The sequence below is a fragment of the Ursus maritimus genome, unplaced genomic scaffold (genome assembly GCF_017311325.1).
Source record: "Ursus maritimus isolate PB19 unplaced genomic scaffold, ASM1731132v1 scaffold_34, whole genome shotgun sequence".
Lineage (NCBI taxonomy): Eukaryota > Metazoa > Chordata > Mammalia > Carnivora > Ursidae > Ursus > Ursus maritimus.
This window is the reverse complement of record NW_024426008.1, coordinates 9,322,960-9,349,773: the sequence shown is the minus strand read 5'-3', so window position 1 is coordinate 9,349,773 and position 26,814 is coordinate 9,322,960. Positions and strand designations below refer to the sequence as shown.

General features: G+C 44.2%; 1 protein-coding gene across 9 annotated transcripts in view; it reads left to right on the top strand.

Moving 5' to 3' along the window:
- The window catches only part of LOC103663284 (TLE family member 4, transcriptional corepressor), a 139,135-nt gene extending 113,015 nt beyond the window's left edge, over positions 1-26,120 (top strand). For all 9 annotated transcript variants that reach the window (XM_040620219.1, XM_040620218.1, XM_040620221.1 and 6 more), the window contains 12 exons: positions 4,546-4,665; positions 5,718-5,771; positions 6,693-6,845; positions 8,047-8,179; positions 8,451-8,644; positions 9,143-9,219; positions 17,957-18,206; positions 19,185-19,432; positions 21,504-21,651; positions 22,080-22,230; positions 22,557-22,633; positions 24,438-26,120. In XM_040620219.1, the coding sequence (XP_040476153.1) occupies positions 4,546-4,665; positions 5,718-5,771; positions 6,693-6,845; positions 8,047-8,179; positions 8,451-8,644; positions 9,143-9,219; positions 17,957-18,206; positions 19,185-19,432; positions 21,504-21,651; positions 22,080-22,230; positions 22,557-22,633; positions 24,438-24,545 (1,713 nt within the window). In that variant the 3' untranslated portion in view covers positions 24,546-26,120. The remainder of the gene's footprint in view (positions 1-4,545; positions 4,666-5,717; positions 5,772-6,692; positions 6,846-8,046; positions 8,180-8,450; positions 8,645-9,142; positions 9,220-17,956; positions 18,207-19,184; positions 19,433-21,503; positions 21,652-22,079; positions 22,231-22,556; positions 22,634-24,437) is intronic.
- The last annotated feature ends 694 nt before the right edge of the window (positions 26,121-26,814 follow it).

Sequence of the window (26,814 nt, the reverse complement as noted above, 5' to 3'; positions counted from 1 at the left end):
CGGTCTGTCTGGGCCTGCGCCTCCTGCTACTTCGTGGAGATTCTTTCACCTGGTCCTCAAAGCCGCCCAGGGAGGGAGTGGGCGGGGGTTCTAGTCCCAGACTACAGAGACTGAGACTGAGCAATATCCCCAAGGCTACACAGCTATTAAGTGGAAAACTCTAGACTCAAATCCAGACAGGCTGTCTGACTCCAGACAGATGCTGTTGCCTGCTAGTAAAATGTGTGCTACCTGTTATTAACACAAGCTAAGTGTAACAACACTACCTCTTGGGTTTTTTTTTGGGGGGGGGTGTACTTTATAGAACTCTTGGTCATACATGGTCATCTTTGATCTTGCGGTGGCAGAGGAGTAAAGGTGAAAGGGCGGGGCCGTTCATTTCAGTTGCTGGAGGTGTCCGTTTTCCATCTGACTTGGTCAGTAACCTTAGTAAAGTCTTGGTTGGGTTTCAAACCAGGCTCTAGCATTTTCTCATTTGGAGATGAAATCTGATTTGTAATGTTAGGAGTAACTCTTTTAAAAGCTTATCTTTTGCTTTCAAAGCAATTGGGATTTCCATATAACAAGACTTATTAACAAATTTTTAGTATTTTTCCCCTAGTTTGTCCTTGTTTGCCCCCCTTCTTTTTGATTAAACATCTATTTCGTTCTTTTTACTATCCCAGTAATATAAGTGTTTCATTTTTAAAAGTAACAGAGCTTTGTAGTAAGCATTCTTATTTAAGGCCTTTTGCCTCGTCCTGACTGGCCACTGCTTCTGATTGCTGTGACCCTCCGTTCTTAACCAATTTGCCGATATAGTCACATCATCAGACTGTAATGAGAAAATGTTTCTCAGTTTGTAGATTTATAGAGTCATGATGCAGCTCCAGTTAAGTTTCCTGTGTAGCAAGCTAGAGAAATACCTAACCTAGGTAAGCTTTTAAAATAATGATAGAGAAATAAAAATATTTTCTAGTAAAACCGGACTTCGTCTTTAAAAGTATTTACTTAATTCCTCCAGTTCACATGCTCAGCAAAAATCCAAGTGGCCTTCCAGTGGCAGAATGGTGGACTTGTAAGATTCATGATGAGAGTCTGTGCCAAGTCCAATTTGATTCCAGAGCAATTATGTTATTAGAACATTGCTGATTGCCCCGTGCTCATTGTGTAGCTTAACCTTTAAATGCTAGTGATAATTAACTACTTTGTCATTCTACCAGGAAACTCCAACATATGACTCTGTTCTGCAGTAAAATTTCACAAATAAAATACTGCCCACAGAGCCAGAAACAGCCAGTTAAGAAAAGTAAAGCTGTTTGTACATGTGTATCAATAAATAAGCATAAAGATCTCAATAAATAAGCGTTACCATTTAGTGTTAACTTTTAAGAAAGTATTTTATAATTGTTTAAAAGTCAATTTTTCCTTTTGGACAAAGTGGAAATAACTCAGTAGAGTATCTCAGAATCAAAAGCCTCAGACTGTTGTTAATCACACACATACAGTTTTTTTCTTCTTTTTGTACAATAGCAAATGAGTAGGAAGAAGGCATGTGGAAGTAGGTAGAGGAGTAGAGGCGAAGAGACACGACTGTTGTGCTGCTAATCCCCAGGGGCGGCACTACTCCGATCTTACTGTAATGAATGGTTTCTTGTGTAAACCGTTCAGCCTAGTGGTCTTCTAAAAGGGAATGTATCGGGGCGCCTGGGTGGCACAGCGGTTAACTGTCTGCCTTCGGCTCAGGGCGTGATCCCGGCGTTATGGGATCGAGCCATCTTTAAAAAAAAATAAAATAAAAAAATAAAAGGGAATGTATCATATGAATTTTAGGTTAAGATTGAGGAGCGCAAAAGGGATGCTTTTTGCTCATTTATGTTCAGAAACATTTCCGGGCAGTTCTCTGCGGCTCACTGTGCCGAGGGCCCCCACCCAGGTAGCCCACAGCCTGGAGTGGGAAGTGGCCTTGTAAACAAATAGCCACGTATTGATTGCGAGTGCTCTACTCATGGGGTGAACAAAGTGTTAAGAGAACAAAGAAGAATTGAGTGATTAATTCTGCCTGACAGCGTCTGAGCGAGCTTTTAAAAGGTGACATTAGAGCTGGTCCTTAAGAATACGGATTTCAACAAAAAAGATACTGAGGGGAAATGGGCATTCTCATAAGCCAGGGAAAAAAGGCTACAGATACAATGAAAACGCACAGAGCACTGGGCAACAAGAAGCTCATAGTGCTGAGCTCCCAGGCCAGGGCCCTGGGTGAAGGGCTTTGGAAACGGCCACAGGCAGAAATATTTGGAATTTTTTTCCCCCTAAGGACAGTGGGGAAACAGTTGGTTGTTTTTAAGGAAGAATGAGAAGTGGTCAAATCTCTGTTTGGGATATATGTACTCCAGAATTGTGACGGAGACTGGAGGGGGCGGAAACTAGATATGGGGTTCCGACATCAAATATGGTAGGTCGCGGCTCACAGATGATGTTTGCAAGCATGATTTCGATGGAGTAATAGTCACAAAAACCTGGTGACGGCGTGAAAGCAAAGCAGAAGCATTGAACCAAGTCTTAGGGCTTGGGAATGAGGATTGGATCTCAACGGAGATACATGAAGAAGCTCTCCGGTTTTAAACATTGTTTGGCTTCTAGTGTTTTGCCTTGGTCTTCGGCTTACTGAACGACGTCTGCTATCTTTTCTGCTATTAAGCTTAAGGGTGAATGAGTAGGGATAGTTTCAGGGTTCGGTGTCTCCAGTCTAGAGTATTCATTGAAGACTCTGAGAGAGAATGGTACAGGAGGAAGGATTTAGAGGTACCCAGCCCTATCATTGGGAACCCACTCACTTGTCCTTCCCATCTTCCCCTGACACCAAACTCCTACCCCCTCCTTCCTGCCTTTGGAGACGGTGGTGGAGTTGCCATCACTATAGCCGACCACTAGGGGGTAATGTCTTGGTAGCGATACTGACCCAGGCATTGGGGAAAAAACAGTTCATTGGTTTTCCTCTAACAACAGGCTTCAAAAGTTTAGCCACAAAAGGAAATGTGGCATTAAAGTTCAGTGGAAATGAAATGGGATATAGAGGCAAAAGTTCTGGATATCACACTGCCTCCCGTAGTTAATTTAAAAGCCCTTGTAAATGTTGTTTATCTTCATAAATGTTAATTATTACCATCAGACTTTAGATAAAGAAAAAAAAGTACAAGGGGTTAGTTTTATATGAGAAGAATGAAGTTACCAATGAGGACGAGCTTTACGGAACAGTGTCCTGAATTGATTAGATGCAAGGCAGAGATATCCTGGTGGTGATTCTTTGTTCTACCTAGAACTTGTTTTCTCATCTCCAAGCGTTCTTTCCATTGCCAGCCTGGGTTAATTTAGCACTAAGCCCTGCACGGGTGCCCTGCTGAGGCCTTGGCTTTTCTGGCCTCTCTGACCCGTCCTCCACAGGTCAGCCGTGCTCCCTCTCTCACACCTCACCTTAACGTTGAGCTGGCTCCTGTTTGGTCTGTCCTGAACTGAGTCACTAGTCAGTTCCATAAGGTTGCTTCAGTTTTCATTGACACTTTCTTCACTTCCTCGTAAATGATCTTAAGCTCTCATACTGTCTGAGTGTGCCCAGTAGTAACCACCCGGCCTCACTGGCAGTCAGATGCATTCTCTGTGCTTCACTGTGTATCTTCGGCATGTAGTCCTCCTCCAGTTGGGAGCCCTTTGCAAGAGCAGAGATGCCAGACATTGTCTGAGCCTGTATGGGTTGCTCCTGACTGTGATCCAAGAGGGAGGGACTATCTTTCCATTTGTCTGGTCCTAATGGGGGTTCCAGGGTTTCCAGAGACAAAAAGGAGCAGGCTCGTGAAAATGGTAGAAGTCAGAAAGGAATAAAGTGAATTTTTGCAGGTGTTTTGTTTTTGTTATTTTTATTTGCCACTCTGAATCTTCTGTGCCTTTAAAACAAGGGACTTAGCAAATTCCTTAAATAGGACCTTTGTGTCACATGATCACCATTTTTTGGTTGCTTAAATTACCGAAGAGTACCTGTCTTCCCTTTCTCTTTGAAGAGTTACTGGTTTTTCTCGAGATGGACTCTAACATACTCACTGTCTCTGTATAGGCTTAGGTTACTGGCTTCCCATCAGCCGGCAAACTTGGGGCCAGAGGGGGGTGGGGCTTGCCTTTTCCTTCCTTCCATTTTCTTTTCACTCCTCTTCCTTTCTCACCTCTGAAGCTGCTTCACCAGTGTAATCTACATCTCTGCGGGACCAGACCCATTCTGTCTTCTGAATTTGCTGTTCCTTGCCTCCTTTTTTATTCCTTGGCTCCCTCTCTGGTCCTGTCTCCATTTTTTCTTTCCTGTTTGTTCCTTTTTTCCCCTCAGTCCCTTTCCCCGGTTTTTCTTTGGTTTTTCTGTCTCCTCCTCTGTTGCCCTCTTCCTTTACCTCCTCCCTCTCTCCTGTCTCCTGCTCACAGTTATGCAGGTGTGCACTGACGAACAAAAAGGACAGTAAGCCTGGAACACTCACGGTTAAGTGGATGGTCATTTCTCAACCCTGCTTGCTTTTCTAATTCCAGAGCTCTTCAGTATCCCCGTCAGCCAGTTTCCGAGGTGCCGAGAAGCACAGGAACTCCACAGACTACTCCTCTGATAGCAAAAAGCAGAAAACTGAAGAAAAGGAAATTGCAGCTCGTTATGTAGGTTCATCCACCTCTGCTTTGGGGGAAGCCAGTTTACTCTGCTTTTTATCAGCAGCCATTTTACCCTTTGACGATTACCAACCAAAATTAGAACATAGGAGGAAAAAACATCTACTGGGAGAAAAAAAAATAGTGATCGCATTTACAGCTGTGTCTCCGTTGGCTAGCTGAAGTCCTCTGAGTGTGCAGGTCAGCGCGCGCGTGTGCGAGTCGGAGCAGGATGCTTTGTCTGGCTCTGATAGAAGATGGCCAGGGAGTCCCATAATACCATTTCTAGGGATCTGTTTGCTTCCCTCTGTGTATTTCAAGGTGGTTGCATTTTCTGTGGTCAACTAGAAATGTTAAGGAAAAATGTAAAATCATAGAAAACCTGTTAAAATGTCGAAAATGAATTCGTGCTAAGGCATAAAGCGAATTTTGTGGAGTATAGCTTGCAGAGGCATCCAGATGTGTCCCTAGCCTGGGTTGAAGCTCATTTTCCTTCAGTGACTAACCCTTCAGGTCACAGAGTGAAGGGAGCAAGCTGGATGGGACCGGGGTGGATGCAGGCAGCCCCCGCTCCGCTTCCTGGGAGGGTGCCCTGCTGGACTGCAGGCCTCAGAAAAAGCAGAAAGTGTGGATTTTTGTGTGAAACCTCCCGATTTTAACACGGGGACTACTTAACCCAGTTTTTTAAAACTGAGAGATAAATCACACCCAACCGTAGGCTGGATTTAGCCCGAACATGCCAGCTTCCACCAGATGCTCTGGAGTAACAGGCAAGCCATAAGCTTCAGTTTTTTAAACGGTAAAAGGGGATCATCATCTTACCTACCTTGTAACATCATCGTGAGGATTAAAGAGCACAGTACATTGTAAAGCGTTTAGCACTGTTGGGCGCAGTTCATTTTTATAAGATGTGAGGAATTAGTCTGAACTTATCTAGGGTGAATCTGGCCTTTGTGCATGTTACGTGCGCGTGTGAGAGTGTGTGTATATGTGTGTTTGTGGCCTTTGTGCGTGTTACGTGCACTGGGGGAGGAAGTAATGCTTGTCAATTGTCAATGCAGGATAGCGATGGTGAGAAGAGTGATGACAACTTGGTGGTTGACGTTTCCAATGAGGTATGTTTTCTGGCTCATTCAGCTTCCTGCTCTTACAATGACTAGTGGCCAGACAGTATTCAAAATGTGTGCTTTGTTTCCAAAGGGACCCACTTTTTATTTACCTGAAAAATTTATGTGTTACTGATTTTACGTATTATTGATCCTTGCTTTATTGCTCGTCTTTTCTATAAGAGGACAAGTGTGTTTTGCTATCACCATAAATGCACAGCAGACATATGTGGTCAGCCTGCAAATCTCATTGACAGGTGACCTGTAGATTTGCAGCGTTTTGATTTTTGTTTTGAGTAAGTACAACTCCTTGAATAAGGCAGGTAGGGGAGCGGTGTTTTAGGGGCACCAAGCTCCCACGAAGTTGAAAATATGCATGTAACTCCCCCCCCCTTTTTAAACTTAAGTGTGGTTGACACACAATGTTACCTTAGTTTCAGGCGTACAATAGAGTGATTCAGCAAGTCTGCAGGTTATGCTGCCGCATAGAAGGTTCCACTCCCCAGAAACTTAACTATGAATAACCTACGATAACATAAACAGTCGATGAACACGTGTTTTGTATGTTACATGTGTTACATACTGTATTCTTACAATAAAGACGGCTGGAGGAAAGAAAATGTTAAGACGATCATAAGAGAAAATACAGTTTATAGTTCTGTAGTGTATTTTTTTTAAAAGATCCGCATATAAGTGGACCCACGCATATCCATCCCATGTCGTTCACGAGTCAGCCTGTGCTGTAAATATTGTATTTTCTTTGACCTCGATACCAAATATTTTCTTTAGCAGTTTGGTGCGTCTTTTATTATTATCGATTACAGAACATTTTGCACTTTTCCATGCTTTCCGCTGGAAACATCCACACTCAGGTACTCTAGTGTTGTGAATGTGCTGTGCTGTACCAACGCCCTTGATGTTCCTTCGCAGGATCCATCTTCCCCTCGAGGGAGCCCGGCACACTCCCCAAGAGAGAATGGCCTGGACAAGACGCGCCTGCTCAAGAAAGATGCCCCCATCAGTCCAGCCTCTATCGCGTCCTCCAGCAGCACTCCTTCCTCCAAATCCAAAGAACTTAGCCTTGTAAGCTGTTCTTCATCGTCTTTCTTAGCCTTGCCTGTTTCAAGTTGATTGGCTTTGATTATTTTGTAAATTTGGTATTTTTTCACATTTTTCTATAGGGCTCTTATTTCCAAATATATGTATACGTTCAGTATTCAAGTTTAATTGGCAAAAGTACTTTGGGACCAGAATGGGTTTACTGACTTCCTGGTGATAAATGTTTGTTTTATGACTCTTTTTGCAAGAATAGGGGAGGGATATGGGGAAATTGAGTGAAACGTGTCTCAGCAAAGATGAAGAAATACACACTGGGCTTACAGAGATGGTTTTGTCACCTACGGTTTATGGTAAATTTAGTTTTCGGCTGGGATGTGATTTTGTTGCTAGTTTTGTTTGAATTACCAAGCTATATATGACTGCAATAATTTTGCCTTCCTATCTAAGAAGTAATCTGTCATTTACAAAAGTCTACCTTGACTCACACCACAAATCACAAATGCAAAAATGAAACTGCTTGCAAGTCAGGATAATCTCCCCATACCCCCTTCTTCTGTGGCTCTGTGGTTAATTGCATTTTTGTGTGTATGTCTTCCTTTTTCCTCGCCAGTTATTTCCTTGTAACATAACATTAAAAAAAAAAAAGACTCAGTTTTCATATAACCTTCTGAATTCACAGCTGAAGGAAAGAAAGTTCCTCTGTTTGTCTGCACATTAGGGGGATGTGTCTGGCACGGGGCTGCATTAAGTTTTTCTCTGTTGTTCTCGCTTGGCCTTCTGGCCTTCTAGTATTGGCAACTCCTCTATACGGATCTCTGTGACGACGGGGGCGTGGATCTGTTCTAAGGGGACCCGTTAACCAGGAAGCCTCATGTGACACGAACAGTCCCCCAGGAGCTCAGCTCAAGCAGCCCTAAAGCAACCAGCAAGCGTTTGGTCACAGGACGTCATGATTTGTCAGCCTCTATCTAACTCAGACCCAGTTTCCTAGAAATCATTTACGCCAAATTCTGCTTCAGTTTATATCCTCCTGAACATTGGTTTTGTGGTCTCAGGGAACTCTTTCTGTTTGTTGGTTTGTTCTTTTTAATTATGAAAATAAAGGCCCAATCTGAAGAATTTTTTCCATTTGTTTCTCTTTTCCTTTTGACTTGCCTTTTTAAACGTTTAACATCATTAAGACTGTGTTCTGATTGCCACTCTGTTCTCTTCTGTCTCTCGTTAGAATGAAAAATCTACTACTCCTGTTTCAAAGTCCAATACCCCTACTCCACGAACCGATGCACCCACCCCGGGCAGTAATTCCACTCCTGGATTGAGGCCTGTGCCGGGAAAACCACCAGGAGTCGACCCCTTGGGTTAGTAAGAAGAAGGGTTTTCTGCATATTTATGTTTCATGTTTTCAAAGAAATTAAAGCAATTTAAACACTGCAGTACCTTAAGAGTAGTAATAACCAGTATTGAAAAGCTGTTAGAATTACTTACTTAACCTGAACCAAGTGCCTTGATGATTTTTGAGATTATTACATTAAGCAAATTTGAGCCCTGGATCCTACTTTTTAAGGTATATTTTATTCCTTATTGTTTCCCGTCTTCTTGGTTTTTCTCTCCTTTCATTTTGGTCTGTAGCCTCAAGCCTAAGGACCCCGATGGCAGTCCCTTGTCCATATCCAACCCCGTTCGGGATCGTGCCCCACGCCGGGATGAACGGGGAGCTGACCAGCCCCGGCGCCGCCTACGCGGGGCTACACAACATTTCCCCGCAGATGAGCGCGGCCGCTGCCGCCGCCGCCGCCGCCGCGGCCTACGGGAGATCGCCGGTGGTACGTTTGTGGGCCTCCACGAAATCAGACCATTCCATGGCTCACGGAATCGCCAGATGTATTTTCGAATGTAGTTTATGTAATTTGAGGTATTTGTCAAGGGACCCGTCATATCCGTTCATTAAACTACACCCAGTCGTACTGTGAGATCCCGTTCCTTTTCTAAGGAGAGGAAATGTCTTTGTTATTTTTGGTTTACTTTTAATTTTAAACCTACAAGAACAGAGCGAACGATCATGAATGTCGTGAACCCTGTGTTTCCATCATAAGCTTCCAAAATTATACAAATAATTTTTTTTCATGTGTGTTCCATCCCCGGGTATGTTACCCCTACAATCATAACCATCCTGTCTTTTCATCAGTAGACACTACTGTATGTATATCTCTAAAATCATACTTAAAGTCTGTGTTCTCCCAAGATCTAGAGAGGTATCGAGTAGGCTGATGTGAGTTAATGTAACTGTGTATGTTTTGTTGTTTTGCTTGGGAAAATCGTAGGTTGGATTTGACCCGCACCATCACATGCGCGTGCCAGCCATACCTCCAAACCTGACCGGCATCCCGGGAGGAAAACCGTGAGTACCCCCGAGCCTCGGGCTCACCGCCGTGTGCCAGACGCCGGGCCCCTGCTGGCCCTTTCGGCTGAGCGCTGCTGGGCAGTGTGGGGAGTTCCCGGAGCTCAACGTTTTTGTTTGTTTTTTGTGTTTTTCCTTGCAAAGAATTTCCATTTTCTCTTCGCACAAGGAAAGGAGTAATGAGGTGGGGTTTTGTATTTTCAATTTAAAATCTTGAGCTTCTAGTATGGAAATGCAAATTACTGAGGCATCTCCAGCAGTCAGGTCTTCTCTACGTCTGTTGCTGAATTCTTTGGTTGCCTCGGAAAAAAACGTCTCATGTGCAAACCTGGATGCTCAAAATTTGTGCGTGTTGGGAAAAGACGTGCCAAACTTCAAAGGCTGTGAAAAGAAAGAAGTGTGGTCTTATGCTCAGTTGTGTTTGCAGAAAAGGTGGCTTTGCTCATTTGGCTTCTTGTCCCGTGAGCTGGATGTTTGGAGTGTCTGTATTCATAGCCCCCTTGAGTTAGGAAGGCAAAACGCACACATCGGTTTTTCCAGCCTCTTCTTGTACATTCTGCTCTCTCACCATATCTCGTTCCACATCCTTCATTTCAGTCCAGAGCACCTTCTTATTACTTCCTGTGCACGGTTCTCTCTGCTCCCTGGCTTCATCTTCCCAGATACAAAGACTTGACTATAAAATAACACCGTTCTTTCCTTAAAATCCCAGCTTGCTTCCTCGCTCCTCTCTTTGGGAAGCATCCCCGCAGACCCACCCTGCCTTATTAGTCACGTGTGTATATTATTTATGCTTCTGGCTCTTTCCCCTGGCACCACACATGCCACTCACATGCTGCTTCCCCAGGCTGGTGCCTTCCCCGTCCGCTGCTACCCACACTTGACCCTCCGTAACCGCTAAGTCCCTTCTCCCAGAGGCTTCCTTGGTGGCTTGGCTCCCTTGGGGCATTTGCTCTTACGGGTCCTTCCTGCAGTACTTTTTCTCTGGCCTATTATCTCACTTCAAAAGTGTCTGCTAAAATGTCACTTATTCGAGCATTCTGCCCTGCCAGCCCTATTTAAAGTAGCATCCTTCTCTCCCTTGCTCTCCCCATCGTTGTTCTTTTCTGCTGCCTGTCTTTTTTGTACTTGTTTGTGGCCGTGATCTGCCTCTCCCTGCTTGAATGTAAGTTCCGTGAGAGCAGAACAGAATCTCTGCTATTCGGTTACAGAAGTAGCTCCAGCGCCTAGAATGGTACCTGGTCTATAGTTGGTGCTCACAATACATACTTTTTAAATGAGTGAGAGAAGGAGAGAGAGAGTGCGTGTGAGAGCACACGGTGGAGCCAGCCGGTCTCTTCTCTGATCTCCCACTGCTTACGTATTCACTGCTATACACTCAAGTGCTTAGTTGTCACCGTGTTGTTTCCTGTGTGTAACTTCTTGTGTAACTTACGTCTGTACAGATCTAGGCTAAACTTCCTGTTGCATCAAACACAATGCTGGCTCCATAGCCAAGTTGCTCCGTAAATATTTGAGTGATTAATAAGGGAGGCAAGGCAAATTAGACTTTGAGTTCCCTGAGAATTGAAGGTATAAATACCCATTACCATAAAATTCTGTGTACTTGTGTGTGTTCTGCAAATAGTTGTTGACTGACTTTCAAGTCTTGTTGACCAAGAACTCTGATGTATTTGAAGGTGAAAGTTTGGTCTCTTTCAGGCAGTGACTAAATAACAAGGTCAGAGGATTAATCACATAACTCAAATACCTATGAGTTCCATATGAGCCTGTGGGGATGGAGAGGTTTCCTCAGGGAAAGGTATTAACCCATATTCAGCTGCTGCGTAGTAACACTTGGTTAACTAGCTGTTGCACCAGAGCTGTGATGGAACCATTAGAGCAGCGGGGCTGGTGCTTTTCAGCTCAGCTACTGCCCAGGGGCCACCAGGGGTGAAGAGGGGCAAGAGGTGGTAGGTGGCTGTCAAGAAGAATGACGGTCTTGGTTTAGCTTTGGGTCACCTGAGCCACTGTCGAGTTAGAGCTGGTCTGATTCGGGAGGCACTGCTGAGCCTTGAGCTGGACTCCCTTCTGTCCCCTCGTCTTGATTCTTAGCATTGTCAAATTGTTGAGATCCTTCTGGGAAGATTGATGGGGTCGAGGATGGTTGCAAATTTTCATTCGTGGGAGTTGATAGAGCCCTGTCTCCTGCAGTTGGCAGATCTCTCCAAAGAGAGCCACGGTGTGGTCGACAGAGTGGTTCTGGAGCGTGACAGATCAGAATTTGAATTTTTACTTGGCCAGGTGACAACTAGAGGACAGTTTCTTAACTTTGTGAGCTTCACTTGACTTATCTGTAAACCAGGGATGGCACCTCCCTGACAAGCGGGGCGTACGGCTGAGATAAGATAATATGTTCCATGTTGAGTACTGTGTTTGGTATATGGGGCTCTTCAGTCGACCGCAGCATCATTTCCCGTTTAGCTTTGCCCCAGGGCATTATCAGTTTTTTAACTGCTTATGCAGTTGAACTGAACTGCATTTCTGCAGTGGGCAGAAATGACCCGAGAAAATTAAATTGAGTAAATTAGACTCCATGCTCCTGTCATTGGTGTGTCTTTATACAAGAGGGCATCAAGACATGTAAATTCACATTCATTTGTGCATATAGAGATAATATGTATTTTATTATAGATTTTTCAGAAGAAGTGATTATGACAGGTGGCTCTTCAGATCGTAAGATACAGAATTGTGGAACTTTGTCTCGTGTGTGTTTTTCAACAGAAACACCTATTTTTTTGTGTGCTAGAACCTAAAACATAATAAATCACCTAAAGTCTTCCCTACCACACACGCAAAGTAAACTGCCTTTCTCCAGAAAGTCTTAAAACAGTTGTGCATCTCTGTCCTAATTATTTTTACAGAATGAATTGCTAGATGTTATCAAAAGTTATAATTAAATGCATGTCACCAACTAATGAATAAAGTAGCATTTATTTAATTCACATTGGGTCCCCTTGTCTATTCTGGTGAATTAGCAAGAGTTCCACTCAATTTGTAATTGGAATGACAACATAGTTTAATTTCAACATAAGCCCAGAATGGCCTTTTTTCCTCACCTGTTACTTAAATGAGACATCCATAAATAGTATAAAACTATTCAATTAAAACCATAGTACTAATTATATTATGGGACATGGCATGTGGATGTAGCCATGACAGAAGAGCTCGGGTGTGTTGGTTTAGGCTGCTCACAATTCAGAAATTTGTCCCTGTTGTTCTGTTTGTGTTTATAAGGCAGGATTTTTCAAAATAGGAACAATGCTTGACACACTGCGAGGCCTTAACAATTAGTTGTGGGTTGGCTGACCTACTAGAGGGTTCATACACCACCTAGAACCTGACCGCCTAGCATACTTATAAAGCACAATGGCCAGACCTTTTACTGTGAATCCGACGTCTGGTCCCTTCCCGTGACACACTGAGAACTTTGGGGAAGGTGTTGTAAAGTATGAGAAAGATGAGTGCAGCATTACAGAACTGGGCCTTTTACAGAGGGTAAATGAGGCGGGGGTGGGGAGGCCAAGGACCTTCTTTAAATACGCTAGGTTTTCATGGAAAGATGATGATTCAGATAAAATAATCTTCGATGTGCATATTTTAAAAAGAACGATTTGCAGATGCCTTGACTGTTTGAAGTATAGTTCTGTCACAAAGTCCAAGCTGCTTCTGTTCTCTTTACCGTCTTCCTTAGAGAGCCATTCTTAGCTCTCAGTGCTGTCACCTGCTGCGCGCACACATGCTTGTGTGCGTGCGCGTGTGTGTTTTGGAAGAGTGCACGTCACTGTATTCTCTGGTTCCCTGCACCCTCTCCCTCCAGCCCCACATTTGTAGTTATTTGCTGGACATCTCAGATGTCTTGCGTGCGTATTACTTGCACTTCAAAGTGACCGTATCACGATGCCCCCCCAGACTAGGGCTTCCTCCCACATTGCCCAGCAGGACTGTTGGTATTTTGCTCCTTGTTTCCTAAGCGCAGAACCTCAAATATTATTGGCTCCTTCCTCACATCTTATTCGTTAAGTCCCGCAGAAATTTATATCCACTGTTGCTTTTAGTGTCTTCCTTGACCTAGCCTAGTTCAGGTCCCCCATTACCTCGCATCTAGATTGTTGGAATAATCATCTCTTACTCCTCCTACCCATTGTATTCCTTGTGCGCAAATGTATTCTGCCAGTTGCCCCAATAGTGCCCTACCTGTTCTTCCTCCAAAACACCCTTTAATGAATTCTGTTTGTGGGGTTCTCAGGCTGGCCTTGTAGGCTGTTCCTTTTACAGCCCTCCCTTTTCTAGCAGATAGATAGCAGTGTGTGTGTGTGTGTGTGTGTGTGTGTGTGTGTGTGTGTATAGTATAAATGTATATATTCCTGGTACATTTGATCAGACTGTGCTTGGGCCAGCTCTTCTAACCACTGAAGTGTGGGGTTGTTATTGAATAAATGAATCCTTGGATTAAAACCAGTCCAGGAGTTTCCATCATTGCACCCCATCCTTTTAGAGCACTTGCTCTCTGCTGTTTCCGCCCCCCTGGAATTGTTTTTCCGTCTTCTTCCCTTTTCGGTGAGATACCCTCCATTCTGCAAAACCCATCTCTAGTACCATGTCACTATTGAAGCATGAGCTTTGTCTTTTCTTTTTGAACCACCACAGAACTTCCTGCTTGTCATCTTCCACCTGGTATTGTGGCCACTTCTGTGCTTTTCTCATCACACTTCCTAGATTAGAAGCCTCTAGTGGGAAAGGCCAGTGCCTTACCTCATTTTGTATTCTTAGCATGATGTCCGTATCCAAGAATGTAGCTAAGAGGCCTTATCTAAGATGTATTTAATCAGGTAGAAAAAGAATCGTTCTTCAGGCCTGGGTTTCTGATTTCTAGAAAGGTTGGCTTTCGTTACACATTCCAGTACACCTTGCCAGCTACACATCAGAGTTCGTTGAAATCTGATAAGAATCTACTAGAGTTTTATTTTTTCCGGCCTTGAGTATCTTACATGTACTAATAGCAAACAGAGGGCCACATTATATCCTTAATGCAAGTAGGCTTTTGACATTCTTGTTAAAGGGAGTTCCAGGAACATAGTAGGTGCTCACAGAGTGGTTGTGGTTAAGTTGAAGAACTTCATATCAAAAACATCGAAAGAAATGTGTCTGGTTTCTTAACTATTTAAATTCTCAAAGCTCTTTAAAAACCACTTAGTGATACTAGAGAGGAGTGAAGGGATGGCTTCTCAAGTAAATTATCATTAAGAATGTATAACACCATCTAAACTTGGAATAACCTTCCTCTCTTTCCTTTAAGATTTAGTCTTCATGACCTCTTTAATTGCTAAATCAATTAGCCTTTTTCTCCATCGTCATCCCTCAGAATCTCAGCCTTTCTCTGCGAGCGTCGCGGCCTTCCCCTCCTTGCCTGATTGGCACCTGGCTCTCTCCCAAGGGGACCTCTCCACCTGCAGCTCTCTGAGGGGGTGCCCCTTCATTTGTTTCATATCCTGAAATCCTCAGGGCCAGTGATGGTGTGATAAAGGTTGTGTCATGCCCCCCCCCCACCAGTCTTTTCTAGAACGGAACTCCTTTATCTTTTTGTGAAAACTCTGGCCCTTTCAGGCTTGTGTCATTGGGTTCTACCCACCCTTACACCTTGTTGGGGGATTTCCCATTTATTAAAGACTTGACACTGGCTTAGGGTCTTCCTCCCCTCGGAGCCTGCCATCATTCCAGGTGACTCTGGTATTCACAAGGTCAGCCCCCAGTAACCTCGGCTTGGGCCATGTGGACTGTAGCTGTCCATCTTGACTTCAGTTACCTATTTACAGGCTCACAAGGAAGATCACATCCCCGCCCTTCATTGTGTCACTTCCAGAACGCAGATATCCCATCCGCACAGCCTTCTTTACTTCCACCCGCCCAGAGTGATCTTTTCAATTGCTTATCTGTTCCCAGCTGTCTCACTGTGTCCCAGGCCCAGCCACTGGCTTCTCCCCCGATTACTGCACAGACCTCCTGTCTAGTGTCCCTTTTCCCGTTCTGCCACCTCTAATCCACTCTTCACCCAGCAGCCAGAACGGCACTTTAAAACATTAACTGAATCCTGTCACTCCCTGCCCAGAAGTCCCAGTGACTTCCCATTCCACCCAGCATAATATCCACAGTCCTCATCACAGCCCGCCAGGCCCTTTCTACCGCTGCCCTCCTTCTGTCTCCAGCCTGCCCCTCTCCACTGAGTGCACGCCAGCCTTCTCACTTGGTTGTGCTTTAGGGACTGCGCATTGTTCTTCTCCCTGGTGCGTTCCACGTTCCCCTCCTTGATGTGTGCAGGGCCTGCATCCTTCCTTCTTATCTCTGCTCATACGGTGCCCCAGACCTGTGCACCGTGTGCGTGTGTGTCTTGGCATCTGGTGAGGATCTGAGGTTACTTATTTTTCTACTTATCTATGGTATCTGCTTTCCCTTCTAGATGTTGGCCCTGGAAGGTAGGGACTTTGTTCACCCCTCATTCCCAGCACCTGATAGTACCTGGCTCGTATTAGGCATTTAATAAATAGTTTCTGACTAAGTGGATCCCAAGCATTGTCTCACTCCGGCCTTCATGTTTGCCACCCCCCTCCCCCTCACACCATCTTCCTCTTTATATCAAAGTCCCATTGTCCTCACTCTGTCAAATCCCACAGGACCAGGCCTGTCCACTGTTCATCGCATTGACCCTCTGACATTTCTATATTTATTTATGTGAATATCTCACTGATGAATCCACCCCCTACCCACCTGCCGCCCATCTACCCACCTGCCACCTAGTCCCACAGGCCGTAACCTCAGGAGAACCAGGGATTTGGGTTTTTTCTTTCTGTTGTAACCCTGGTCCTGCTAGTACGGTGCTTGGCACACGGGGGTACCCAAGAAGTACGTGTTGAATGGTTGAATCTCTTAATAAGTTGTCAGGTGGTTGACTGTCTTCCCCCATCTCTGCAGTTTACTGTCTCTCTCGACTGTCGGTGTCTCTGACTGCTCGTTGGAGGTTCGTTAGGTGTAAGCAGTCCCCTAAGTCCTGCATCTAGTCTGCTCACTGTATATAATGCTACGGCATTATTGTGTCTGCTCCCTTAGCTTCAGCCATCACTTCTTAGTCGATAAGCACACGTTGTCTTTCTAACCCAACCTCTCACCTGAATCACAGTACTCAACTTCCTGTTGAATTGTTTGGATTCCTGACTGCCCTCAAATTGAAGAAAACCAAACCATTTAGCTCCTTGCGTGTGTCCCTTTTGGTCGTGCTTCCCCCGTCCCTTGACTAACGTATCATGGTCCACTTGAGTCTCCCGGGTTCCGAGCCTTACAGCCCTCCTCCGCGCCTCTCTCCCAGGTCACACATCCAGTGTGTCTCCAAGTCCTATTGATTTGACCAAGAAAATGTCTTCTTCCTCTCTCGTCTCCCTAGCTTCCCCCTCCTTCGCCCTCAGCAATCTGGCATACTACATTTCTTCTGCAAGCTGGGTGCATGCCTCTCTCTTGTTTACAGAGAAAGAAAAAGCCCTCCACTCTCTGGCACCACATCTTCCACAGCCCTGTACTTGCGTCATCCCTTCTGGGGACGTTCAGGGGGGTGATGAGGGCCCCTTAGTAATGGGCTGAATTTTGATGAATGTGGCTAGCCTGTAGAGTTTTGCATTAAGGAACCATAAACTGTTTGGATTCTAAAACTTCCCTGATAGGTCCAAGTTCCAATCCTTTGTGTACCCACAGATGCTTTCCCTTGGTATGTCTTTCGTAAACTTCTTCCTATAAACAGAGCACATTCCAAAGCTTCATGCCAAAGCAGAATGACATAATTTCCGAAATGGGCTATTGCCCATGACAGAAGACAGGCCCAGCTCCCTCTCCCCACCGCTTGCATCACATAGCCCCACTGATGTGCCCTTCCTGACTTCAGTGCCCTAAGAACAGAGATTTCTTGAGGAAGATGTTTGAACTGAAGTTGCATTTTAGAACCAAATGTTTTCATAAGTATAGAGCTTTCCCTGGAGATGAACTGGAGTTGGAGCCGATGATCGGTACTCACAGGCGGGCCTTTGGGTTAGTCACACAGGATGCCTTTACAGGTCTAATTTCATTGGGAATACTTCAGTCAGTGATTGTCAAGTCTGATAGGACTTCCTCTGGTGTGTGTGCGGGGGTCACAGCTGTCATTTCACCATGTAGGCCTCGAGACTCTTAACTCCTTAAAGCTTGATCATTTTGACTCATTGATCTCCGTCAGTAAATCACTTGATTGGAGTGACTCCATATACAGGCGGAAATCTCATCACAGGCTTCTGAATCACCCGAAGTAGAAAACAGAGCAAGTTTGCAGAGTGCCCTGAAGGAGTAGGTACCATACTAGACGTTGGCTATCTTACTTAATTCTCTGTGAAGTGTAGGTAGCATTCTCTCCCTTTTAAAGATGAGAGCTGAGGTTCAGAGAGGCTCAGTAACTACTTACGTCACACAGCAGCTAGTGAAGAGTCGACCTGACGTTTGATCATAGATCTAGCTCGGTGACTCTGAAAATTATCTTCTTTCTACTGTACCAGGTAAATTTGACTTATTTGCAAATCATAAGTAGCACTGAAAATGTTTTCTTTTTCATCTCCTTACACTGATCAGTTAACTAACATTTTTTACATTCCCCTCTTCCTATCTTTTCTCCTCCCCACTACCTTAGAGCATACTCCTTCCACGTTACTGCAGACGGTCAGATGCAGCCTGTCCCTTTCCCCCCCGACGCCCTCATCGGACCCGGAATCCCCCGGCACGCGCGCCAGATCAACACCCTGAACCACGGGGAGGTGGTGTGCGCCGTGACCATCAGCAACCCCACGAGACACGTGTACACGGGCGGGAAGGGCTGTGTCAAGGTCTGGGACATCAGCCACCCCGGCAACAAGAGCCCCGTCTCTCAGCTCGACTGTCTGGTGAGCGAACATGGAGGAACAGGGCTTACACCTTCATTCAGAAAACGGGATGGGAAAGTGAGAGACTGGGCTGGACAAGCAACACGTGGAATTGATCCCCAGTGGGTAGTTGTTTTCCGTGGTTTGTGGCCCTTCACGCGGAGACTCGGAGCGCTGACGAGGACGCACGTCTTTCAGTTCCTCCAGCAGAACTATCCAGGTCTGGATGCACGGGCCCCAGTGCAGCCTTCATGAGCCCTGCCCGATGCGTGGGCACGGCCTCCCTACCTGTTTTCCCGTCTGATAAAGCGGTGTAAGAAAAGTAGAAGTGCAGGAGGGCTTCCTTGAGAGCACACCTGACTCTCAGTCTGTCACGTTGTGAGACCAGAGTAACGCCACACTTCGTGGGCAGACACGGAACTATCCCCTTGGCTGTGGTTTGGGCATTTGTCCTTGCGTCATTTACACAACTTCAGTTGGACGTTCTTCCTTAGACGAGCAGTGGAATTTTTGCCGCTGCACGATGTTAGGTCAGTTTAACATGCTTGATGTACCCACCATTCCCAGAACCTCACGAGCTGGGAGGACCTTGTCTTCTTACCCCTGTCCCTTAACACTTTTTTGCCTCCAGTTGATGCTGCTTGATCAGCTGCTGCTGCCCAGGACTGCGCGCGCTCCGCGTTGCTGTGCGTGTGTCTGTGTGTGCAAATGAGTCAGGCAGCCGGGTGATTCGGTGGTAGTGGTGGGAGTTGGGTCTGGATCCTTGCATTTTCATGCTAATTAAGATTAAATATCTCAGCACTAAATTTGTAGATCAAGTTTAAGTACTTCCCTAATTTCATGTAATTTTCTAGCATTAATCCACTTTATCATTGTCATAAGTAAAAATGGCTCATTAAAACCAGGAGGGAACACAATACTTTTATGGATTTCTGCTCTCATGTTAATGCTGTTTTCCTTTCCTCATGAGTGATCTCTTGATGGTTTTTGTCTCTACAGAACAGGGATAACTACATCCGTTCCTGCCGATTGCTCCCTGATGGTCGCACCCTCATTGTGGGAGGGGAGGCCAGTACTCTGTCCATCTGGGACCTGGCGGCTCCGACCCCGCGCATCAAGGCAGAGCTGACGTCCTCGGCCCCCGCCTGCTACGCCCTGGCCATCAGCCCCGACTCCAAGGTCTGCTTCTCGTGCTGCAGTGACGGTAACATCGCCGTCTGGGACCTGCACAACCAGACGCTGGTGAGGTGGGTCAGCAAGATCCCTTCCTCTCGGGGGAGCCAATTTTACCGCTGTGTGCCAAAGAGCTGTGTGTGTCTAAAACAATGAAATAGAATTATCCTACTAAAAAGTGTTAGGGACAGCCTCCTTTTAAAGATGCTAGAAACAAATTACTAATGTAAAATCTTATTTTCTGCACTTTTGAACTCACCAAATGAGGGGTGGTTTTCTTTCTTTGCTTTTTTTGGACATTATCCTAAGCATCACCAATTTAGGTTTTTTAAAAAATGAGGTCATTTTTACATAATTAATGTACATCGTGTTCCCATGACCTCATGAGCTTGTTAGACGTCTGTAATTTGCCATCTGTGCTTGCTAACCAACCGTCATTGTCGATAGACACCGAGAAGATTCACGGTGCAGGGCACTGTCTTCCGTGCCACATGCATCCTGCACGTGCCTTCCTTCAGCAGATCATCACTGAACCCCTGCCCCGGGTCCAGGCATTGTGCTTCGCTCTGAAATGGTCTAGATTATCTGTAATCCCACCATTAAGGACGGATCGATGCACTGAGATGTCTGTTTAGAAGTGAAGTTGTATGGGATCGGTGTTGATAGGTAATGCCCTGAAACGAATCTCCAGATGTCAGCACCCAAGAGAGCAGGAAGCAAGAGGTATGATCTGCTGAAGGGTGTGAGAAGGTTGTAATCAAGCCTAGCTGCAAGTCAAGGGGAGTATGTAAGGAGAAGAGGCCTCTGCTGGCCATCTGTCAGCTATTTTGCAGGACTGAGCTTTATGTATGATTCCAAAAACAAAGTAGTCATCATTTGTTTCATCTTGGGTAGGGCCCTTACAGGGAACTACTTCTAATCTCTTCTTTTCCCTGTGTCTTTTATACAGTCTACCAGCTCCTGGGGCAGCTGAGCCACACTGAATTTTCCATGTGCCATACTTGAGAGCATGGCCTTTTCATTGTCTTGCACAGCCTGCTACAGTTGCATTGTTGCGCACTGGCAAAATTTGCTCTGCTGCTTCTGTGCCCATCCCTGTAGCTTTTGTAGGAGGGAGAATATAATATGCCTTACATCCTCTTAATCCTTTCCTTCATATTACAATGATAAAATAAGTCTTAGATGTATTTTTGATTCGTTCATATACATGTAGCTATATATTTTCTTACGTTTATTTCAGTTTGAGATTTTTTTCCCTTTGGTTATATGAGTCGTTTTTTGGTATGAAAGTCAAAGAGTACTTCCTTAGTGTTCAAAAATAAAAAGGGCGGAAACTTCAACATCTCAGTTAAACCTGAATCTCTCTATATATATCCTTCGTTATTTGAATAATTAGAAAACACAGTAAACCCAGGTGAAATCTATAAATAAGACCTGCAATGAAACTGATCCCTGAGGAGTTCTGAATTTTTTTTATTGAAATATAATTAACGTTCAGTGTTATATTTCAGGTGTGCAAAATAATGATTCAACAATACTGTGCATGACTCAGTACTCATCACAATCAGTGTGCTCTTAATCCCCTTCATCTGTTTCAACCATCCCCCCCCACCTCCCCTCTGGTAACCATCAGTTTTTCCTGTGTATGAGTCTCTCTTTTTATTTGTTTGTCTCTTTTTTTCTTTGTTTATTTGTTTTGTTTCTTAAATTCCTACAGATGAGTGAAAACATATGGTATTTATCTTTCTTTGACTTATTTCGATGAGCATTATACTCTGTATCCATCCATGTTGTTGCAAGTGACAAGGACTCATTCTTTTTTATGGCTGAGTAATATTCCGTGGTGTATGTGTACCACATCCCCTTTACCCATCTGTTGATGGACACTTGGGCTGCTTCCATATCTTGGCTATTGTAAATAATGCTGCAGTAAACATAGGGGGGCCTACATCTTCTCAAATTAGTGTTTTCGTTTTCTTTGGGTGAATACCGGTCATGGAATCACTGGATTATATGGTAATTCAACTTTTAATTTTTTGAAGCACTCCACACTGTTTTCCACAGTGGCTGCACTGACGAACTCGGAATTGAGTTCACATAAAAACTAACTTTTCAAAGGTTTTTCCTCCATTTTGACATTTTCAGGCAATTCCAGGGCCACACAGACGGGGCCAGCTGTATTGACATTTCTAACGACGGCACGAAGCTCTGGACGGGCGGCCTGGACAACACGGTCAGGTCCTGGGACCTGCGCGAGGGGCGGCAGCTGCAGCAGCACGACTTCACCTCACAGGTACGGGCTTGGGCCTGGGACATTTCGGAAGTCATGGTTTTGTGACATACATGACAGGCTTCACCATGGGACGAAGTCTCTTGTGACTCTAGGTTAGATAACTGGAAATTGTATTGTTTCCTGTCAAAACATAGTAATATGTATTAAAGGATTAAAAAAATCTCATTTATTATAAGCTTTTAGCAGGTTTTTCCTTGAAAGACCGTTACTCCGTATTCTTTGACTTGTACCTAAGTGATTAAATTGTACTGTGGAAATGTATCGCGTTACTCTGGGATCACCCATTTGGCTGCGATTTCTTCTTATACAATTCCAATCATCTGGACTTCTTCACAGTTTAAATAGTATCCCCAGAAGAAGTAGTGCCTCCCGGTGCAAGGCAGCACGTCCTCTGTAGGCGCCATCACTCTGAGCTGTTTTAATCGTAGATCTTTTCTCTGGGCTACTGCCCAACCGGCGAGTGGCTGGCGGTGGGGATGGAGAACAGTAACGTGGAAGTGCTGCATGTCACCAAGCCGGACAAATACCAGCTGCATCTCCACGAGAGCTGCGTCCTGTCGCTCAAGTTTGCCCATTGTGGTAAGCGGTCCCCTCCCGTCCGTTGCCTGTCCGAGAGAATCGCTCCCTCTGCCCTCCCGCGCATGCGTCTTCCCTCCGCGCCTTTGGTTTAGTAGCGTGGCCTCTTCAAAGTTACATACACGCCTGCGTCTCTAATGCCATGTGCCAGTCCACTTACCCTTGTCTCAAGGATAAATGACTCACTCAGTCTAGGACAGTGAGCTTTATGTCCTAGGAACTTTGGTTGCAGATTAGAATTTTCTGTGAGTTGTTTGGTGCTCTATAAAGCAAATCTTGGGTGTCTGACACAGTAACACGAACAAAACCTTTTTCCAAACTCTCTGTAGGCAAATGGTTTGTAAGCACTGGAAAGGACAACCTTCTGAATGCCTGGAGAACACCTTATGGGGCCAGTATATTCCAGGTAACACTTCACTCGTTCAGCTCCCACCTACTGCGGGCTCCCTGCATGGCAGTGCTTTACCCAAAGTCTCTCTCTGCATTCTGTCAGATTAACAAGGCTCCTAAGTGTCCTAGGACGTAGGGCAAGAGAAGAACACTTGGCCTGAAGGAGGCTAGTGCCACAGCCACACGCCGTGGAGCTGGGGTTGGTCTCCAGTTCTCTTCGAGCCCAGAGCCAAGACACTGCCCATTGCACTAACCGGCTCTCCGTGCCTCAGTCCCGTTTTTACACTCGAGTAGACTTTTTACATCCTCTGTGATTCGTGTGTGTGGTACAGCTTTAAAATGCTTCTATTTAAAAAATCTGAGCGTTTTGCCTGAATACTCTTATTAGTATTGTTATTTCTTTGATTTTTTTTTTTTCCCAAAGAAGTGTTGTGGAAAAGTTTAGTCAATCTTGATGAATTTCGGTAATGTTTATTCTTATTGACTCAGCGGTACTTTGTGTGTGTGTGTGAAATTATTTGTGGGAGGACCAGATGGTAGATATGATCAACGTGCACACACACAGTCCCCGCGCTCTCTGGCTGGTATGTGGGAATTTCACAGGAGGTTAAAGAACACTTGTCTTTTATAACCTGTACTTCCGGTGTTGTTTTTTTAGGTGTGCTTTTTTTTTTTTTTTTTTTTTTTTTTTTTTTTAGGAATAATAACAAACTTGCAGTTTTCTTGACTGGGTAGTATTATGTCGTCCTAGAGTAGATCAATGCAGTTGAATCCAAAAATAAATATATTGAGTGAAAATACCGTGCCAGATAACCAGTGGGACAAAAATAGCTGATTCTTGCTGTCATGAAGTTTATCATTGAATACAATATATATTTTTGGTGTTATGGGTCACAACCTTTCTGGTGGTCCCAACCAGGACTAAAAAAAAAAAAGGAAATATAAAACCTTAGAGAGGATCTTTTCTAGTAAGTGTAAGTGTTGTATGTTGTGTGTCTACTGGGTCGTGAAGTAAAATGGATTAATTACAGGTTACAATCAAAATTTGAGAAGCACTGGTAGTGGGTTAGCATCTGCATGTCAGACATGAATGTTTTAAGTGTTCAGAGTGCTGGGTAAAATCCTGCGGGGTTAGTTTGTTTAGCACAGTTCATTTCAAAGTTGACATTGAACCGCTTGTAGTTGGTGTCGTTGAACATGGTATCCAGGACCCTTAAGTATGGTACATTTCTCTTTCTAACTGTTGAACTCCTCCCCACTTGGAAATTTGCATTCTTTTTTCCCACAGGAGAAAAATCAGGCTTTCAAAATGTTTTTACATTCCCAATTTCAAAAAATGTAGTGTTTTCCATGCCATTTTCCACTTGAACTCTGAGGCAAGTCTCTGAGGTGGCAGGCAAGTAAGAGGCCTTTCTTTACCTGTTTGTAAGGTAGAGGCTGGCATTCTGCAGCTCGACCTCCGTCTAAGCCATGTGACTGAAGTGGAGGATTTTTCATGCTAACAACACTCTGCTCTTACCCGTCTGGAGAATAGGAGTGGAAGCCAGGCCTTGCTTCTTCAGGGCCCAGCTGCTTGGACAGCGGGTTTGCCTGCCACCCGATGTCCCCGGTGCCGGAGCCTGTAGACTAGCACGGTGAGGTGTCCCCAGAAGTGTCCTCGGCCCCGCCATTTTGAGGAAGTGCCGGGACTGTCTTGCCTGGTCGGCTGCTCCTGTTCCGACAACGGGACACGTTCACACTAGTTTTTGCTCTGTGTCTTCCAGTCCCACCTCGTGGGTTTTTCTTTCAGTGGTTAACATTTTTGTTTGTTTCTTTCCTAGTCCAAAGAATCCTCATCGGTGCTTAGCTGTGACATCTCTGTGGATGACAAATACATTGTCACTGGCTCTGGGGATAAGAAAGCCACGGTTTATGAAGTTATTTATTAAGGACAAATCTTCATGCGAACTGGACCCCTTCTCCTTGTAGCACTTTGTTCTATCATCCTCTTGCCCCCGCATCTAAAACCAAGGATTTCGAATACTCATTGCAGTTGTGGAGTTTAATCCCATCTCTTACCCCCACTTCCTCCTTGCTATTGAATTGTGAATACTCATTAAGAACCTGTGATACCAAATCTTCAGCTCTCTACTTGGAAGAACATGGAATAACCATACTTAACAGCGACAGAATCTTTAATTATGTATTATATCTGTAATATATTTATTTTGTTTAAAGAAGGCTTTCTAACTTTGACTGAATAAAGCTGTCTGCTCCTGCATTGATAATGAAGATGCGTTGTATTTGATACCCCTCCCCCCCTTTTTTTGGCAAAGGAGGGGAAAGGAAGGTTTAAAATAATTGATGAAAAATGTCACTAAATGTAGACTAAGGACTGTATAGAGATGTGAAATGTATAATTACATATGGAAGCAATATGTTGCTGTGTTGTTAGATTTTTTTTGTTTTTGTTTTCTACTTCTTTTAAATGTTTGGAAATTTGAACAATTAGAACATGACAGGCCTCGTCGTATTCATTTGAGTCTATTTGGACAACTTTAACCAATATATCTATAGCTTTAGATTCCATTTGATAAAAGTAATTGGACTTTTTCTTTTTTTCTTTTTTGACTTGTTGACAAGTGTCTTTGTAATAAGTTTTTAATTCCTTTTTTTATTGTATTATAGACAGATGAACAAATTAAATTTGGCCTAAAGAGAGAACTTAATCCCTTCTGGATATTTTTGCCGCGTTTCTTTGCAAAGGGAGATGTATACCTTTGGGCAGTTTGGTCATGACGAGAAATTATGGGCTATTTTTTGGCATGTTCTTTGGGAACTGCACAGATGTCAGGGGAGGATTCCTCCTGCTGTGCAAGTCAAGTCTTTTACAAAATAAGGACAGCAGAGGAGATTTGCAAGGACCTCCCTCTGAAAACCAGAAAGAATGGACTCTCACCTGGGAGGAGGACTTGCTTTCTTTACCTCCGGTTCTTTCCCTGTCTTAGTTGGATGTCCCCGAAATGGACACAGGCTGTGCCATTGTGCCAGAAACATTGTGTTATCTTTTATGTTGTTGTTGTTGCTGTTCAACTATGATATGTGACTCCTTTTTTTATTATTATTTTTTTGTTTGGATGCTTTAAGAATCTTTTAAGTCTGTGGATCTGCTGATGTACAGTGCCTTTGCTGCTATGGATCAAAATCAAGAGAACTGTGTAGATAAACTTTATCGTATAAGTAGAAAATGACTTAATTTCATACTAGAAACGGATGGATGCTGCAAGTTGAAATGGACTGTCCATTGACGTTCCTGATGTGGTAGCAGAAAAAACAATGGTGTCTTAAGTGCTTAGTGTTTGATGTCATTAACAGTTTCGTAAAACTCTACAGTGTAGAAAGATTTTGATACTAAACCGTGCATTGTACATAGTTCTAATGCATTGTATTGACCACCAGTACTTCTCTAATGGTAGATTGTTTGTGCATTCAGACTTTTAAGCATTAAACATAAATAACTTCTAGTATGCTTATTTCTAATTCTTTGTTTGGCTGGCTTTCGTTTATTTTTTGTCTTTGACTATGCCACTCCCATCTACTAAAATTTACTAGTTTCATTCAAGGGAGACTGGTGTTCAAGTCACGTGGGCTTCATTATTACCGCCTTTTTAGTTTTGTTTTTATTTTCGCTTGACGAGAACTAGAAGGGAGAGCAGATGGAGGTTATCAAGGACAGGTTGCTACCAGATATTTATTGAGTGCCTCTGGTTTGTAAAAATACCGTGTATCAAAAAGTTGTCACGTTACTCAAATGCTTTAGAGCGGCACTGTTCAGTATGGTTGCACTAGCCATTTGTGGCTATTTAAATTTAACTCTAAAATTAGTTGTGTTTTTTTTTTAAGTAAGTTTATTAGTCACACTAACTGCATTTCAAGTATTCGGTAGCTGCGTGTGGCTAATGGCTACCATATTGGACTACTCAAATTTATAGAACATATCCGTCATCACAGAAGGTTCCATGGGACCAGCGCTGCTTTAGAATTAGCCCACACACACTGGTTCTAGCCATCTGGGTTTGGGAAACATGTCAAGTGTGATACACTGGAGTTGTTGAAAGCGCGAAGCCTACTGGGCTGCTGCTGGTGGGGTGTGTGAAGATTGAGCATAAGAAGGTGCTTAAAGAATTCTAAATTCCTGAGACTCGAAAGTCTGGCATT